The 16,189-nt window shown below is 42.0% G+C and overlaps 1 protein-coding gene across 3 annotated transcripts; it reads right to left on the bottom strand.

The window, feature by feature from the left end:
* Positions 1–3,740: 3,740 nt before the first annotated feature.
* Positions 3,741–13,739, bottom strand: LOC134392558 (membrane-spanning 4-domains subfamily A member 12-like). 3 transcript variants are annotated; one of them, XM_063116976.1, is made up of 7 exons: positions 13,705–13,739; positions 12,386–12,633; positions 10,594–10,719; positions 9,892–9,948; positions 7,508–7,624; positions 6,316–6,429; positions 3,741–4,607 (listed from the first exon to the last, which is right to left on the bottom strand). In XM_063116976.1, the coding sequence occupies exons 2-7, from the start codon at positions 12,599–12,601 to the stop codon at positions 4,494–4,496; spliced, it is 744 nt and encodes a 247-aa protein (XP_062973046.1). In that variant the 5' UTR covers positions 12,602–12,633; positions 13,705–13,739; the 3' UTR covers positions 3,741–4,493. The 3 variants fall into 3 exon arrangements, with proteins under 3 accessions (XP_062973046.1, XP_062973045.1, XP_062973048.1); XM_063116975.1 differs by lacking the exon at positions 13,705–13,739 and adding an exon at positions 13,644–13,700; XM_063116978.1 differs by lacking the exon at positions 13,705–13,739 and adding an exon at positions 13,644–13,700 and having other exon boundaries at positions 7,598–7,624.
* Positions 13,740–16,189: the final 2,450 nt, after the last annotated feature.

The following is a 16,189-nucleotide window of genomic DNA, read 5'->3' as shown; positions in this document are numbered from 1 at the left end:
TTTATTGCATGCTCATTACTGGGCACTCACAGAGTTTGCTCAGGTCCCTCACATGACGTTGTCTGCCTCCCTCACGCCTTCCACCCGTTCTGGCCTTCCTTGTATGACAAAAAAAAACTCATTAAGTTTGATCTTTTTTTAAACTCAGAATTGCTGCTCTCTCCTGATGTGTGCAGGAGAAGCAACGCCATTAGAACAGCGGACTCAATGGGGCTCATGCTTGTTGTGTACTTCCTCTTTTGAAGCAAATTTAGGGAGCGTGTTAACCCCTGGTATGATGGAGCTTAAAGACAATGACCCTCTAGTTTCACTTGTGTTTTTAAAGCAGGGGAAATGCTGTATTATTCATGAAAGCGAAAGAAAACAAATTTCCACTTGTATATTTGTGCTATTCCGCTATACCACAGCACCACCTAGAGGTTATGAAGTGGGAAAGCAGCAAAAGAAGCACTCAAGTAGTAAAGCCCTCAGGCTAGAAACTGAGCAAAGATGCTTTTAGCCAAAGCATCCACCTGGCCATCTAGGAACAATGCTGGGTTTAGGAACACAAACCTGATCTTTCAGTTGTAGTGCAAACGTATTCAGAACATGTTGTAATCCTAGATAGATCAGCATTGTAAGGCTGAGATAAAAATCCCCATCCATCCATTTTCCTCCACAAGAAAAGGGGGATATTTGGAGACTTTTAGAGGAGGCAAAATTTCTCAATTTATTTTGGAGATTTGTATTACCTAAAAGATACAAGGTGACATAAGGCTGTAGTTAGCCTTTCTTTTAACTGTTCTGAAGGTATTGCTGCCACTTCAATAAACAATAGAGCTGCAATAAGCAGCAGCAGCAGCTTTCTTAAGAATGGCCTGATGGAAATAACACTATGCCTTTGATGTAGCACCATTCCCCGGGGCGTGTGTGTATGTGTGATGGCTGTCCCCACTCAGACTCCATTTTATAAGCTGGATCCCTCTCTGCTCAGGCTAGATCTACACTACTACTGAAGTGACCTGATAATTGTTGTGGCACAATCCACATTCCATATACCACTTTCATAGTGTTGTTCCCTGCCTTTTATTCCACATTCATAATGATTTGACACAAGGTGTAGATCTGGTCTCACTGCCAGATATTGCTGCAGCATTTGCTAAATGTGCATATCTACCCTATGCAAGTTTACCTGAAAGTAATTCCCAATGATTTAAAGAGGATCATTAGATTGGGGGGCGGGGGAGATTCCATTTCCTTACTGTCACGTACCATTGCTTTGCTCCCTGCTTCACTTCTGCATTGAGGACAAGTTCAAATTATATGGGGGAGTGTGTAGAAACTACGTGGCTCCTACAGAACAATGGGGAAAGCACCCTTTATAGCAGAACTTTCCTGCACACAGCAGCGAATTCCAACAAATCCTGACTTATTTCAAAGAAGTCAGATTTTCTGTGGCTTATTTTAAAATGCAAAAGCTAGGAAATGAAGCAGGAGATACACAGCACGATCATTGCGGTGTCAAAATGACCCGCAAAGTTCAGTGACTGGGTAGTTGCGAGTGTGGGATAAAATGCTTGTCTGAAAGTCTCACATGTGAGAATTACCATAGTCAAAGGTTTGGGCTTTAGAAATCTTGTAGTAAACAAATAATAAACTGATCAGCCTCCAGACATTTGCTTCTGGACGTGTGCATTCACAGTTAAGGTAAATTAAATCATTCACATTTTTAATATCTTTTTTGTCTCTGGATGTCTTATCTAAGAATGGGTGCAGGCAAATCTTCCTTCCTTCCTTCCTTCCTTCCTTCCTTCCTTCCTTCCTTCCTTCCTTCTGCCTACAGAATTCTATCTTCTGCTGCTAATACTTCTGTCAGGGAAATATCATTATGAAAAGAGCTTAAAGATCTAAACAGTGGCTAGTCTCTTTCACAGTAGGAAACTGCAGTGAAAACAGGGCTGAAAGTGTGTACAGTAGTTTCTTTCTTATTAAAACATGTCCTGTTCTGAGGGTCCTGCTCATGTAGGCAAAGTTCTTTGTGAAATTTATTCACTCACCTGTATGAAATATGGTTGAACATCAAGAAAAGCAGGATGATACAAAGGTTGACATATAGCCAGCTCAGAAAATGAGATAAACCACCCTTGTAATGTATTAAAGTTGATTTTTGCAACCACGATGTATCTTCTCACAAATAAAGTCCATAAATTTATTAAAATTATTATTCAAATGATTCAAATTATTAAATTATTTAAATTATTTCTAAGCTGCCTTTAAAGGGTGGAACCCTCTAAATAAGGAGTTGTTCCTTGAAATAAAGAAAGGTGACAGCTTGGCTGTCAAATATAGGGCTTCTTTAAATGAGCTATTTATGTGACTGGCCACTCATGGAAGTTAGTGGGTCATATTGATAACATTGTGAGCCTCTTGTGTGTCTTCTGCTCCTTCCCTCCATTATTCAGTTTAAAAGGACATGCCTGGAAGAACCGGACTTTCCGCTCACCAAAATACTTCGCTTCCTTTGGGGAAGGAACACAATCAAAGCAGGATGCATCAGAGTACTTCACAATAAAAGCAGATTATAAAGTAGAAAACATTGGAGTCCTTTGCATGCACTTCACAGTGAATGCACGGTATAACGCTGGTGTGATGAAGCTCAGTACTGCCCCTTGAAAACACACAGATTCAAAACGAGGGATGAAAATACATGTTGCACTTTGAGCGGGTTGCTTTCACATGCCCGGAAGAACCAGACTTTCCGCTCACCAAAATACTTCACTTCCTTTGGGGAAGGAACACAATCAAAGCAGGATGCATCAGAGTACTTCACAATAAAAGCAGATTATAAAGTAGAAAACATCGGAGTCCTTTGCATGCACTTCACAGTGAATGCACAGTATAACGCTGGTGTGATGAAGCTCAGTATCAGAGATCAAGGCTAACATTAGATTTCCAGTTGCGCTCTCTACAGTACAGATTTCAAGGCACACAAATGCCCAAAAGTCACAATAAGTCCATCCAAGAAAGCATTTAGGGCAAGCAAAAGTAAAGGTACATGATTCAAGGCAAACAAGCGTTCACAAATATTCCAGGCAATTCAAGGCAGACATCAGTTCACAAAAAGTCGAGGGTAGAAAGCATTTGGGGCAAATTGGGACATTTCTCTCAGCAGAGGATCTGTAGCAGCTGCACCTGCTTAACTACAGGGGAGGGGCTGCTATACCTTCCCTTCCAACAATTGATCTTGACAGGGGAATCTCCATAAGTAGCAGAACATTGAAGCGGATGTCTCTGTTCTGCCCTTTTCAGGTGATGCCTTAACCAGGGTCACACTCCTAAAAGCACCGTCTCTGGAGAGTCCTCCTCCTGCTCAGTTCCCACAGAAGATTTCTCAGGTTGTAAATCAGAGGTCTGATTCAATCTGTGGCAAAATATTGTTATGTGTTTGGGGTTAGTGTAAATTACCTCCAGGGATCCCTTACACCTCAATGTCTCTGAATAAAAGAGATCGAAGATTCCCCACCTTCACCCCACAACAGTGTAATTCCTGAATAGATAGCCTTTTGTTCTACAAGGCCTGAGGGGGTGGGAGGAAATGCATCTGGGGGAAGGCCGACTCTGAGACAGAAGGAGAGCCGCCTTTCTCTGGCAGCAAAGAAGACCGCTGGGCAGCTGAGAGGAAGCAGGCGTTCTTTAATTATGGCAGTTTGACACTTAAACTTTGTGTATCTTTAAAACGTTATGAATAAGGAAAGTTTCCGGGCTGTATGACATTTTTTTTATTATTATTCCAATACATCATAAATCATCTCCATCTTTCAATGAAAAGTTTATCCTATGTCGTATTAAATATTGGGTTTTCTGTAAATGATTATAGATATTTATTTATTTATTTATTTATTTATTTTATTACATTTATATACCGCCCCACAGCTGAAGCTCTCTGGGCTGTTTACAACAATTAAAAATAGTAAACATTAAAAGTATACAAAAATTTAAAAAAACATAAAAACAGTATAAAAACAACAGTATCCATTTAAAAACAACAATTCTGGGGTCCATTAAAAACAAACTTAACGTTGTTAAATGCTGTTAAAATGCCTGGGAGAAGAGAAAAGTCTTGACCTGGCGCCGAAAAGATAACAACGTTGGCGCCAGGCGAGCTTCATCGGGAAGATCATTCCACAGTCGGGGGGCCACCACTGAGAAGATATGGCATATTTTGTTTAAAATAGTTTTTAAAACACACCTACTGGTGTTCCTGGATGCTGTTGTGCATTCTGGTTAACAAGCTAGTTAAGTGTGAGTGGGATGGCAGTACAATTAGTTGTTGTTTTTTAATTATGGCAGTTTGACACTTAAACCTTGTGTATCTTTACAACATTATGGGTAAGGAAAGTTTCTGGGCTGTATGACATGTGAACTATGACTTAGGATATCGCATGAACCATTCCTAACCACAGTGGCTAGGTTGCTAGCATAGCATCTTCCATAAGCTCTCCTTGGGTTCTTTATTAAGCCTCACTACTTGGAGAAGGTGTGACATTGTGATGGGCTGGAAGACCAGGATTGCCTTCTGCAGGATTCACACTGCCTCCAATGACAGTGTATGGCACTAAAGCTATGCCCTGCAACACAAACATACAATTTGCAATAAGAAACAGCTTCATTGTAATTATCAACACCATTGTTCTCTTCTTTGCCACCCCCACCCCCACCATTAAAGCAAATTTCTCTGCAACAGAGCGTTACTAGTGTAATTGCCAATCTTCACAACTGTGAAGGGGTCTGTGAACCCCTTTACAGAAATACATTTGTGGAAATGGCAGCTGTAAAGACTCCATTTACACAACATTAAAGGTGTCAATGGAACATATGCAATTTTCCGAGCACCCACTGTTGCACACAATAGTGGTTCCAGATGAGGGCAAGTAGCCCCTCAGCATCATTGGGAGTTCACAGGGCCACATGAAAGCTTGTGCGGTGCCATAAACAGGGGTGGGTGGCAGCAATGACTCAGTGAGCTGGGTCCAGGAAGGCCGACGTGGGAGAGTCTTCTGGACTCCTGGAGCCAGTTGGATACCTATAACATCCCTATTTAAGAGGAAAGGTAGGGATGTATGGAATTTATTAAATTCATTCCATCTGTGTTTCATAGATTGACTGGTGTCTTGCATTCCATCATCCACTCATTAACGGAATTGGATTTTTTTTTTACCAGCATTTTGTTCTACCTGCACAAGTGCACATTAGCATTAATGTGCTAATGCACATTTGTGTTAATGTGAATCAGTGCAAATCCTCCTCAAACGGGAAAAACCAGACCACAAGTCCGTGGAATCCAGATGACTCAGCAAAAGCCAGTCCATTGTGGAATCTGCAGATAGGATTCATAGAAAACTGAACTCACTTGAATCTGCTGCAGATTTCTCCAACATCCCTTTGGGAGAGCACATGCTTTGCATGCAGACAGTCCCAGGTTCAATCCAGTTAAGAGAATCACAGATAGCATAGCTGGAAAATGCCTTTCTGCTTGAGCCCCTGCAGAGCTATTGCCAATTGAACTAGACCTAGGCAACTCCAAGCTAGATGGCCCAGTAGTCTGACCTGGAACAGAACACAGCAGTTTCCTTTGTAATCGTCATGCTTGTCATATCTGGTGTTGAGTTTTCTCTTGGCTCAGAGAGCCCTGTGACAACTAGTCTACCCACAAATTATATTTGGAATGAATGCATTTTCTGGAGAAAGAGTAGCATTTCCCCATGTCCAGACTGCATTACTGCAGCCTGGGAGCTGAGAAATGCTAGATCCTTGCACATGAACGGTAACCTTGAGAGAAGACCTGCAGCTTGCTTCATGCATGTACATCTATTGCAGAATACACAAATCAGCTGAGGAACGCATTCAATGTCCTGGAAAAAGTGGAAGCGACCCTGCTGTCTTTAACTTGTCAGTGGCTTCCCCAACATTTTGTCCTCAGCAGTAGAGATTGCTCCTGCCATGTCCCTAACGTAGGCACCTTCATGCCAAAGGACTGCTCCCTACCCTAGAGGTGTTTGGTGTGTGTGTGTTGTGATGAAGTTAGATGAAATGGGGGAAATCAAATTCCTTATCATTGTCTAGATAAGGAAGAGAAGATTTCCTAGGCTTCTTCAGACTCATGATCCAGACTCAGCATCATCCAGACCCTGCATCCTGTTAGTCAGAGAAAACTGCAAGAACCCCACTGTAGGCATTTTTTCCCCATCCATGAATAAACATCATCCCTATTCTGTTTTCTCCTCCAGCTTTTTGACACGATCTGCTAAAACTCTAAGCAAAATATGGGCCGCTCACCACTTCCTTAGAACAGCAGGTGGCCTGGCAACCAAAATGCGCCCCCGAAACAGTGATGCAGAACTCCAGTGTGCTAAACAAGAGGAGCAGGGTGGAGAAACCAGCGTCCATAGACTGCAGAGTAGAGAAGCAAGTGGAATCACATAACTTATATACTTTGGATTATACTAGTGAATGAGTTCAATAAACAGTGCCCGATTAGCCATCTTCCTCTAGGTGCAACTGATCTGAAAACATTAGGTGGTGGGTGGTGGGTGGGTGTGGGTGGAGAAACCCCTCTCAAGAACAAATAGGGGCAGTGGTGGCAAATTTGAGTCATTTGATCAAGGCTTCTTCCAGACATAGAAATGCCTCCTTAAACATAACATTGCAAAACATATAGTTAGTATTTGAAATTTGCAACATAACACAAAAATATTTCGGGTATATTATTTATTTGATATTACGTTTAGCATTCATTTAATATACATTTAACATGCCCCCACTGGAGGAATCCTCCTCCTCCTCCTCCTCGGAACTAGAGCTCCCAGAGACAGATGATGCAAACAAGCCACCCAGGTCAGGTGACTTGGGGAGGAGCCTGGGCCCTCAGGGGGATGGCCATGGTTCTGTTCCCACAGGAGGAGAGCAGTTCCACCTCTGGGCAACCACAGCGCCTCAAAAGGCAGGCTAGTAGAGCACTTTTGAGAAGGTAGGAGAATTCCAAGAGCAAAGGATTTCTCATGAGCAAGGAGATCATTTGCCAGAGGAACTATAACAAACTGTAACTGTATCCCTGACCATGCCTGGGAATTGAACCTCCATGCTATTGACCTCTGGGCTCTTGCCTAATTCTGCTTCTTGAACTGCAATTCTGCTTGACTACTCTCCCATGTTTTCACCTTGGCTACACTTAGGGTGATCATATGAAAAGGAGGACAAGGCTCCTGTATCACCACAGTTAAAGCTACAGGAGCCCTGACCTCTTTTGTATCTGGTCATTCTAGCTATACTTTAACAGCTTTAACTGTTGTGATGAACAGGGAATTTCCCCAGGTGTTGCATGCATACAAATGACATCGGCTGAATTCCCTTTTCCACACAACTGTTAAAGATACAATTGAATCAGCTGCAATAAAAACAGTGAGTAAAGCTCAAGGTGTGTCCAACTTTCTTTCCCCATTATTTGGGTCATGCCCATAATGTTACTTACTATTACTGATAGTCTGTTTGAATAACCTTGTCTTACAACCAATTCTGCTATATACGCAGTGATGCCAAATAATGTTGCTATAGCACTTACAATGTTCATCCCCACACTGCATTTCACCTGAAAGACAAAATGAATCAGGCAAACTGTCCAAGAAGCATACTGAGTCAAGGTGAAGCAAGGCACATGTTGTGCAAGAAGCCAGAGTTTGAAACAGTACTAAAAGATCCGGGGGAAATATGTATCTAAACATAATATGAAGCCGTTAAGGGTGCGGTGGAAGATCTATAAATCATGTGAAACTGTGTGGTTTCCTCTTCTTTCTGTTTGTATTTCCAACTGAATGCAGCTTGCTAAGGCCACGTGTATAAGAAGAAATGGAAAGCTAGTGAGATTTCTTTACACCTTAACATTCTGGCTAAAGAAAACCCTCCTCTTGTTTATCCCAAACAGTTATATTATATAATTTAGAATGTAAATAATAGGATGTTATACATCATTTAGCAAACTGTTCAATAAAAAAAGCCCCAGGAGGCCTGGCCAACCACCCATAGACCTCAACTGCCAGAGCTGTTATTGGCTTCAAACTGTGGAAATCTCATTAGGGATGGTTAGGTAGGATTTCAAATTGGACTCAGTCAGGTCAGATGGATCTTGAATGTTTTTCTGCTTCCATGTGCCTGCAGGTTTACTGCACCAGGATTTTCAAGACCGCTGGAGAACCCAACAGGGTCGCAGAAGGAAGGAAACTTGGGTCTCACAAGCGCACACCCAAGGGGAAGAGAAAAGACAATTCCATTCATGGGGTTCTTCCAGTTGGACAGCTGCTAGTGCCAGCAATCAAAAAGCACTGGGCAGCGATTCCATCTTTCCCTCCTGAACAGTTGTTTTGTGGGAAAAGAAAATATGGAAGAAGCACTGGGAAAACACAGAACATGGATGACATTGTCTGGATTCCCCATGAAATTCCATGAACGAGGCAATGTGATTTTACACTAAAAAACGGTCTGGAATTCCTCATTTTGTGACAAGAGCTGTTCACTACGAGAACAGACAGAATTCATTGCTGGAAGTATTTAAGCAGAGGCTGGATGGCTATTAGGTAGTGAGGCTGAAGTTGCATCCTGAGTGGCGGATCCTGCATTGAACAGGAGTTGGATTGCATTTTTTTCCTTTTTCCCAGTCTCTGTGTTCTTTTCTCTCACACTGTCCTCTGGTTCGTTCCCCACCTCCAAACTCTTGATCACTCTGCCTCCATCTCCCGCTTGCAGTCTCTGGCTTTCTCTGCTTCCAATCCATTTCCACCCTCTTTCTCAGACTTTCTCTCCTCCCCACCCCCCTGTGCCTTTTCAACCCCCTTTGCTCCTCACCCCTTCCCAGGGATTACCCCAATCCCCACCTTTCCCTCTTTAGCCTCCCTCCTTACCTCTCCAACCACATCTCCCAACTCCCCACCTTTCCTTCCTTCCTTTTTCTAGCTTCAGTGAGTTTTCCCAGGCTGAGCTCCCTGGACTTTGTTTTGGTTCTTGCTGCAACACCCAATTCAATCTGCAGCAGATCTTCTGGGACTTTTGGGGGGTGGGAGAGAGGTTGTGCTATTTGTGCACATCACAGCCAATTATGGATATTACAATTGAATTTGCACAAATTGCTTGGGAATTTGTGTGAATTGCAGAACCTTCTCCTAAAAAAAAAAATGCACAAAAAAATTCCCAGAGTTGGGGGAACAGCCTGAAGCTTGGCTCGCAGACACAAAGCGAGTTGCGGCCACAATTTGCACCAATCTCTCTCTGCGCAAATTACAGCTGACACAAAAAGATATGCAAAATGTCCCTGGAGTTTGAGGAAAATCCACCGCTGAGTTTGCAAATGCAAGGCGAGTTGGGCATGTTGTAGAACTCCGGCCATCCCAAAAAGGGCCGGATTTCCAGTGATGGACAGCCCTAAGCTCAGCTGTTCAGCTGCCACTCAGAATTGTAGTGCCTGTGGGGTGGAATACCACTGCTGAAACCCAACTTCTCCTGTGATCTGGTGGGTTGGGCTATTTTTCGGGGAGGTGCATGGTGCCTGATAGATTCCTTTTCTTGAGAGCTGCTCTGGTGTGCAGGAATAAGGTATCTGGGCCCTGTTGCCAGATTAATTCCCTGGTTTGAGTCCCATAGCACCTTACAGGTGGGGATGGATGCTGATGGGATCGAGGGTTGGGACTTGATGGGGTCATGGCTGCCTCTGCTTGATGAGCTTCAGTCTTGCACACTACCTTGATTTATGACAAATGCACATCTGAATAGTGCAGACTGCTGATAGGGAGCTGGATATATAATAAGAAGGAAAGTTACTTGTTTCCCTCTCCAACATTAAAGAGGGGGGAATGGTATATAACTCACCAAGTTGACGTTTAGGTATTTCTCAACAGGTACAGATAGGGATCCAGAAATAATGAACTGCAGGGGAGGGGAAAGGAGAAATGAATTTAACTTAATTTTTTTTAACAGAAAATGTCTCCCTACTACTAACAACATGGAACTCTTGGAGCAATACCAGATAAGGGAAAGGTTGTGTATTCTGAATCATAACATGCTTTGCGCACATAACATATTGAATATTTCTTATTATTCCTGTCCAGGGGCGGGGGGCAGGCGACCTAGTGTCAAGGTTGAAAGATAGATTTTATACCCACTGCAACATTTGTTTTTCCCCTACAGAGTTCAAAGACACAGAATTTACTACTATATGAAAGAGGAAAGAGGTGCTTTTGGGAACACCGCTAGCTTGAGGGCTAAAGCTGTTATTTTGCTGACACTAGCTACTGAGGACAAAACCATTGCACGTCTCTGCATAGCCCTGTCCAGGGTTCCATTTCTTAATCATGCCAGAGTGTGTCAAAATGTTGTAGCTGTGATGGATAGGCATGGGTGGATCTGATCTGTGAATCCTAGACTTCTTCAGTTTGATCGTCTTTAAAGATCAAACTCTTTCAGCCCCAAAAGATAGTTAACCCTTGAATAGGAATCTGAATGGAGGTCAAAATTCACAACTATAGACCCTGAAACATGCTGGCTCTCAAAGACAAATAATACACAACTTACTAGTAGACCACCCCATAATGGATATTGTCCAAAAGTGGCAAAACGCAGGAAGTCCATTCTATCATCAACAAAATGTAAGAGAGTCCCAAAGCCAATGTGTATCAATCCAATCATAATTTGTATGGCCTGTGTGAGAAATTAAACGAACAATTTAAAGCAGTTCCTTCAGTTTTGGTACAGGTGAAATAGAAAAACTCAACATTGACTGCAACATAACCACTAAAAAGTAAAGACAAAGAACACTTCAGGTCCCTATGTTGGGTAAGAAAGATTGTCCTTTAGCGCAGTTTCTCGCTGTCTGCCAATTCATTGTGTGTATCCTTCTTATTTTAGGTCATCTCATCTTTAGCCATGCTCTCCTTCATCCAGTCTTCGGGAAGCAAAGGATTAAGGATCTCCTAATATTGCTTTATTTGGTGTGGGAGAAAAAAGTTTTGCTGTGCTGCTGTGAAAAGAAATGACCTCCTTATTAGCAAAGGTGCAGGTCAGAGACCCATAGTGTGAATGCAAAACTACCCACATTAGGTGGAAGGCAGGAATGGTTGATCTCTTTGTTAGCGCTTGGGGGAGCAACTATGCCAGTGGACAGAGTATCAGGGACTGATCACAGAGAACTGGGTTTAATCCCTCCTTAACCATAAAGCTCAATGGATAATCTAGGGCTAGATACAATCTACCTCAAAACACATTATTATTATTTTATTATTATTTGTGAATCACTCATCGTCATCATCATCATCATCATCATCATCATCACCATCACCACAACTCTCATCCAAGGAGCTCAAGGCAGAAAATCATCCCCCCACTACCACCATAATAAGTAAGACTGTAATTCATTATAAATTAGGCTGAAATTGTACGATGACTTGGGGTGTCTCTACATTAAGGTAAAAAACTTGAAACTTTACCAGGGTTTCATCTTTTGCAGTCTTTCCACGTTCACTATGTGGTTCTTTAGATGACAGCCACATGATTTTGAGTTGAAAACTTCCCCTCTCATCAATGTTATTAAGTTCAATGAAACAGCACCATCTAGTGGCAGAATTATAACTCTATGCCAGCATTACTACCCTGAGAATATTTTGGGATTATTTAAATTCTGTATTGTCTCTCTCTCTCCCCCGCCCCTCTCTCTTTTGAATGAGATTACCTGGGAAAAGCACAGGAGACATCCTGGAGGTTGATGGTGTCATGTAAAAGACTTGCAAACTTCCAAGGGAAGCTAATAAGAGTACAATAAATCACTCATGTGGAGAAGCTCTTCAAGTCAGTTCGGTTTTTTTCCTAGCATGAAATCAGGGTGCAAATCTGTGTGTGGGGAGGAACATTTGTCTAATCTTGGGGGGCAGGCAGATGTGAGGGGATGGTGGAAACTGTTGCTTCAGATGCATATTTTCAAAATTAATTTTGTGAACCGCCCAGAGAGCTTCGGCTATTGGGCGGTATAGAAATGTAATAAATAAATAAATAAATAAATAAATAAATAAATAAATAAATTTGACTTCCCCTCCGATGGCTACATTAGATCTTGTGAAGTGTGAAACCCAAAGGAGGGCAGGATGGAGGCAGGCAGGCAGGCCGCCTGGTGAGATCTGTGTCATTATAAAAAGCCAGGGAGGATACGTGGCTTCGGCCTAACTACTAATGGCTGAATTTACCCTGAGTTAATTCACAATTTAACCAGAAAATAAATAATTGGTCCATGTGAGTTTGGAGGAAACATTACCCTTGCAGGGCAACCACCTTTATTGCCATGGATATGACATAAGCAGATGTCAAACGCACTTACCCCCAGAGTCTTGGTCTCTACTTTGAGGAGTTTCTCCATCACCCCCGTTTGTGGGATCTGCTGAAGTGGGTTGCTGGGGTTTCCAAATTGCTGGCCTGCATATTGCACATAGTGTACCATCCCTTCTGGTTGATTAACAATAGTAGGCGCCTCCTGGCCTGCCTGCATTATGTTGGCACTATTTATGGGACTGAACATTGCTGTCCTATTGGCCATTCTCGCTGGATCTATTGCCACAACTCAGCAATCTGCAAACAAACAAATCAAGAAACAAATCAATGATCAGTAACTTGTTCAGATCTGGGTAAATACTACAAACGACCACTACATGGAATAAATCCAACTTTAGTTCTCTGTAGAATAGACACATTGACATGAATAGGGCTTGATTTAATAATAATGTAAGTCCCATTCATTTCAATTGGGTCTACTCTATGTAGGACTAACACTAGATTTAACCCCATGAAATCAAATTGACTCATGAGTAATGACTCAAGGGGCCAATCAAAACTAAGCTAACTAGAGTTGAAATCCTATGCATGTTTAGACAGAAAAAGCCGTAAAGCTGCCAGCATTCTCCAGCCAGAGAGAGAGAGAGAGAAAGAAAACTGGAGTTGGTAGCACATAGGGTGTATATTTATGAACACATATCCTATTCATTTCTTTTTTTGTTAATTTCTTTTTCAGGCTTCCCAGTTCCATGTCACATTTAGTTTGGCCATTTCATTTAAACTGCTCCCCATGTTTTTACCACTCCCCTCTGTACTAGCTGCAATCAAATCCTCTTCAGTATAAACATTCAGTGCTTCAAAAAAATAAAAAAGCTATCATTCCCTTGAGAGGATTTTACCCCTAAAAGCAGCCTAAAAATAAACAAACGGAAGGATCTCCATCTGCAATGCTCTTTTAGATTGCATGATAACATCAGAAATAAGCTTGAGACAGTCTGGCTCTGGGCTTTTCCCATGATTCTCTTCAGATGGAGTTGTTCAAGAATGATCATCCTCACCGAGTAGTTGATTTCTCAAACAAAAGGGTCAAGTTTTCTTGACAAGGGACAAGTGCTTTCTTTAGAGGGATTCTGGTTACTCAAACATGAGGCAAAAACATGAGGCACCTTTTAATTAATTAAACCATTTAAAAAAAATATTGACATTGTCAGAACAGAAGCATATTCTTTCAAGCCTGTTGGAACCAAGCTCAGTATCAAATTAAGCCCTGCCCTCAAATTCATTTAAGCCCCTCCAAAAGTACTTACGTTACACTCCCTGATGTGCTAGTTCTGGGCCAAACAATAGATCTAGATTCAACAAACTCACCACAGTGCAAGAAGAAACGAAAGCAGTGCTCAAAGTGTGACTAAAAAGGAAGTGGGATGGAGCAGATCCTGTTCAGGATGTGGTCTATTCGTCTAACTGCATAAACAATTTGAACATTTGCAGTAGCACCAGGTGACCATATGACCAGATTTGTCCAGGTTTTTGATGACAAATCTGGGAGGGGGGAAGGGAAATCCGGATTTTTTCAAAGAGCAGCTCTAATGGGAATTAACAAAAATGCTTATAACTCCGTCATTTTTTAAGATAAAGACATAAAACTTGGCATGATGGTAGCTCTTAAGAAGGGCTTTAGTCATGCCAAATTTGAAACAGATCCGTTCATCCATTGATTTTTAAAGAATTTTTTAAAAATTGAAGTTTGAAAATTATTATTTTTAAAATTGTCATTTTTAAAGATAAAGAGATGAAACTTCGCACCATGATAGTATTTAGGTAGAGCTTTAGCCACACCAAATTTGAAACAGATCTGTTCATCCATTGATATTTTAAGATTTTTTTAAAAATTGAGGTTTTAAAATTATTATTTTTAAAATTGTCATTTTTAAAGATAAAGAGCTGAAAGTTGGCACCATGATTGCTCTTAACAAGGAATTTAGCTATGCCAAGTTTGAAACAGATCTGTTCATCCATTGAGTTTTAGGTTTTCTTTTAAAATTTGAGGTTTTAAATTTTTTTTAAAGACATTTTTAAAGATAAAGGGCTGAAAGCTGGTACCATGATAGCTCTTAAGGAGAGATTTAGTATGCCAAGTTTGAATCAGATCTGTTCATCCATTATTTTTTTAGGATTTTTTAAAAAGTTTAAACTTTAAAGTTTTAAAATTATTGTGTTTTAAAACAGCTGGAGCCATATCCTTCAAACTCAGGTTGTCAAACCTCCTCTTTGGGGTGTTGCACACTGAGCAGTTTCAGCCCTTGGCATTAAGGGGATCTCTAGTCTTTAGGTAAGAAGACCTGGGCAAGCAAGGCACCTTTCCTGTTGCAGATTTGGTGTGCAGTTGGGTACCTGGAGCTCAGCAGAGGCAAGGCATCCACAAATCAAAATGTGGGAAAGGAGAGGTCAGTCAAAGCTGCTCACAGGGCAAAACAGAATGGGCCAGAGGCCTTTTCCTCAAATTTCCACATCATGGGCGATGAAGGGTCATCTTTAGAGAAAAACTCTCACGACCAACAGTAGGGTGCCAGTCGAGAGAGGGGCTCTCTTCTTTGCGGATGCCCTGTTGCTGCAAATGTTGGAACCTGGCATATCATTGCTTTGCTTCGCTACCACTTCCCTTCCACTTCACTTTGTACACTTGTGAGCTAGGCTCCGACTGCACTGCTGGGATGCAATGCAGAACATTTGAAATGCATACCAGAGAAAAATAGATAGATTTGTGGCTTTGGCTGGCTGGCATATCTCTTAGAGACAGAGTTAGACTGAAGCCACAACTCAGAGATGGCTGTAGCTGAGCCCTGAGAGGCTGCTGTACCACACAGAGCCTTTTTAAGAGTGTTTCAGAACCTAGTTTTGGTGCAGGCAGAGGCAGCTGGCGGTGGAGTTTTTTAAAAAAACAAGAGTCACCAGATGCAACCAAGCCATAAGCTGTTGCCCTACCCCCAGCCACAGGGTACAAGTGCAGAGCCTGGCTGGACCATTGGGAGACTTTGGCAGAGAGAGAGGGGGTGGGGGATTATTTGAGGCTGGAAATGTTGGCAGGCTGGCATAAGGCAGAGAGAGGCTGAAGGCAACCCAGATGCACCTGTAGCTTGGTCCTGAGGCTGGCTTGCCATGCAGAGTGTTTCAAGAGTGCATCAAAGTTGTGCAAGAGGAGAGGAGGTGGAGGTGGCTGGTGGCAGAGGTTTTTAAAGTATTGGGCAAAAGGCGGGATATAATAATAATAATAATAATAATAATAATAATAATAATAATAATGATGATGATGTAAGGGTCACCAGACATGACCAAGCAATAACCTGCAATAAGCAATATCCCAAGCCACAAGTGTGCAGCTTAGCTGGACCATTAGGAGACTTTGGGAGAGAGAGAGAGAGAGAGAGAGAGAGAGAGAGAGATTGTTTGAGGCTGGAGGCTTTGGTTTGTCTGCAATGACTTCGAGTGAGAGACAACAGAGGCTGCACAGACAACCCAGAGACAGCTATTGTAACTTAGCCCCATGGTGCTGGCATAAAATGCAGGGCATTAGGAAGGTGGTCTCAGAGTTGCATGTTTGTGCAGGAAATACACAGGAGTTCAAAGTCTGGATGTGCGAAGTGGTTCCAGCACACAAGCCTTGAGAAGCTAATGTATATAAGTGAGAAGTGTGAATGGGCAAAGTAGTAATGTTAGAGTAGAGAAACGTGTGACAATTATACACAAGCTTTTTTTAAAAAAGGAAATTTTAAAAAGCCATCCATCCGGCCGGCCAGTAGCAAATCCTGTTAACAACAGCAGCTTGCAACGAGTGAAGATACAGTCAGAAAAG

Source organism: Elgaria multicarinata, chromosome 2 (assembly GCF_023053635.1).
Source record: "Elgaria multicarinata webbii isolate HBS135686 ecotype San Diego chromosome 2, rElgMul1.1.pri, whole genome shotgun sequence".
Taxonomy (NCBI): Eukaryota; Metazoa; Chordata; class Lepidosauria; order Squamata; family Anguidae; genus Elgaria; species Elgaria multicarinata.
The sequence above is the reverse complement of the archived record's forward strand: the minus strand, read 5'-3'. Positions and strand labels throughout refer to the sequence as shown.

What these genes read in the sequence shown, in the direction of transcription:
- LOC134392558 (XM_063116976.1), bottom strand. Translation starts at nt 12,601, where the DNA reads ATGGCCAATAGGACAGCAATGTTCAGTCCCATAAATAGTGCCAACATA. An exon ending in AATACCTAAACGTCAACTTG is followed by an intron (nt 7,625 to 9,891) that starts GTGAGTTATATA and finishes TTTGTCTTTCAG; the next exon opens with GTGAAATGCAGTGTGGGGAT. An exon ending in CCTGCTGTTCTAAGGAAGTG is followed by an intron (nt 4,608 to 6,315) that starts GTGAGCGGCCCA and finishes TTTGTGTTGCAG; the next exon opens with GGCATAGCTTTAGTGCCATA.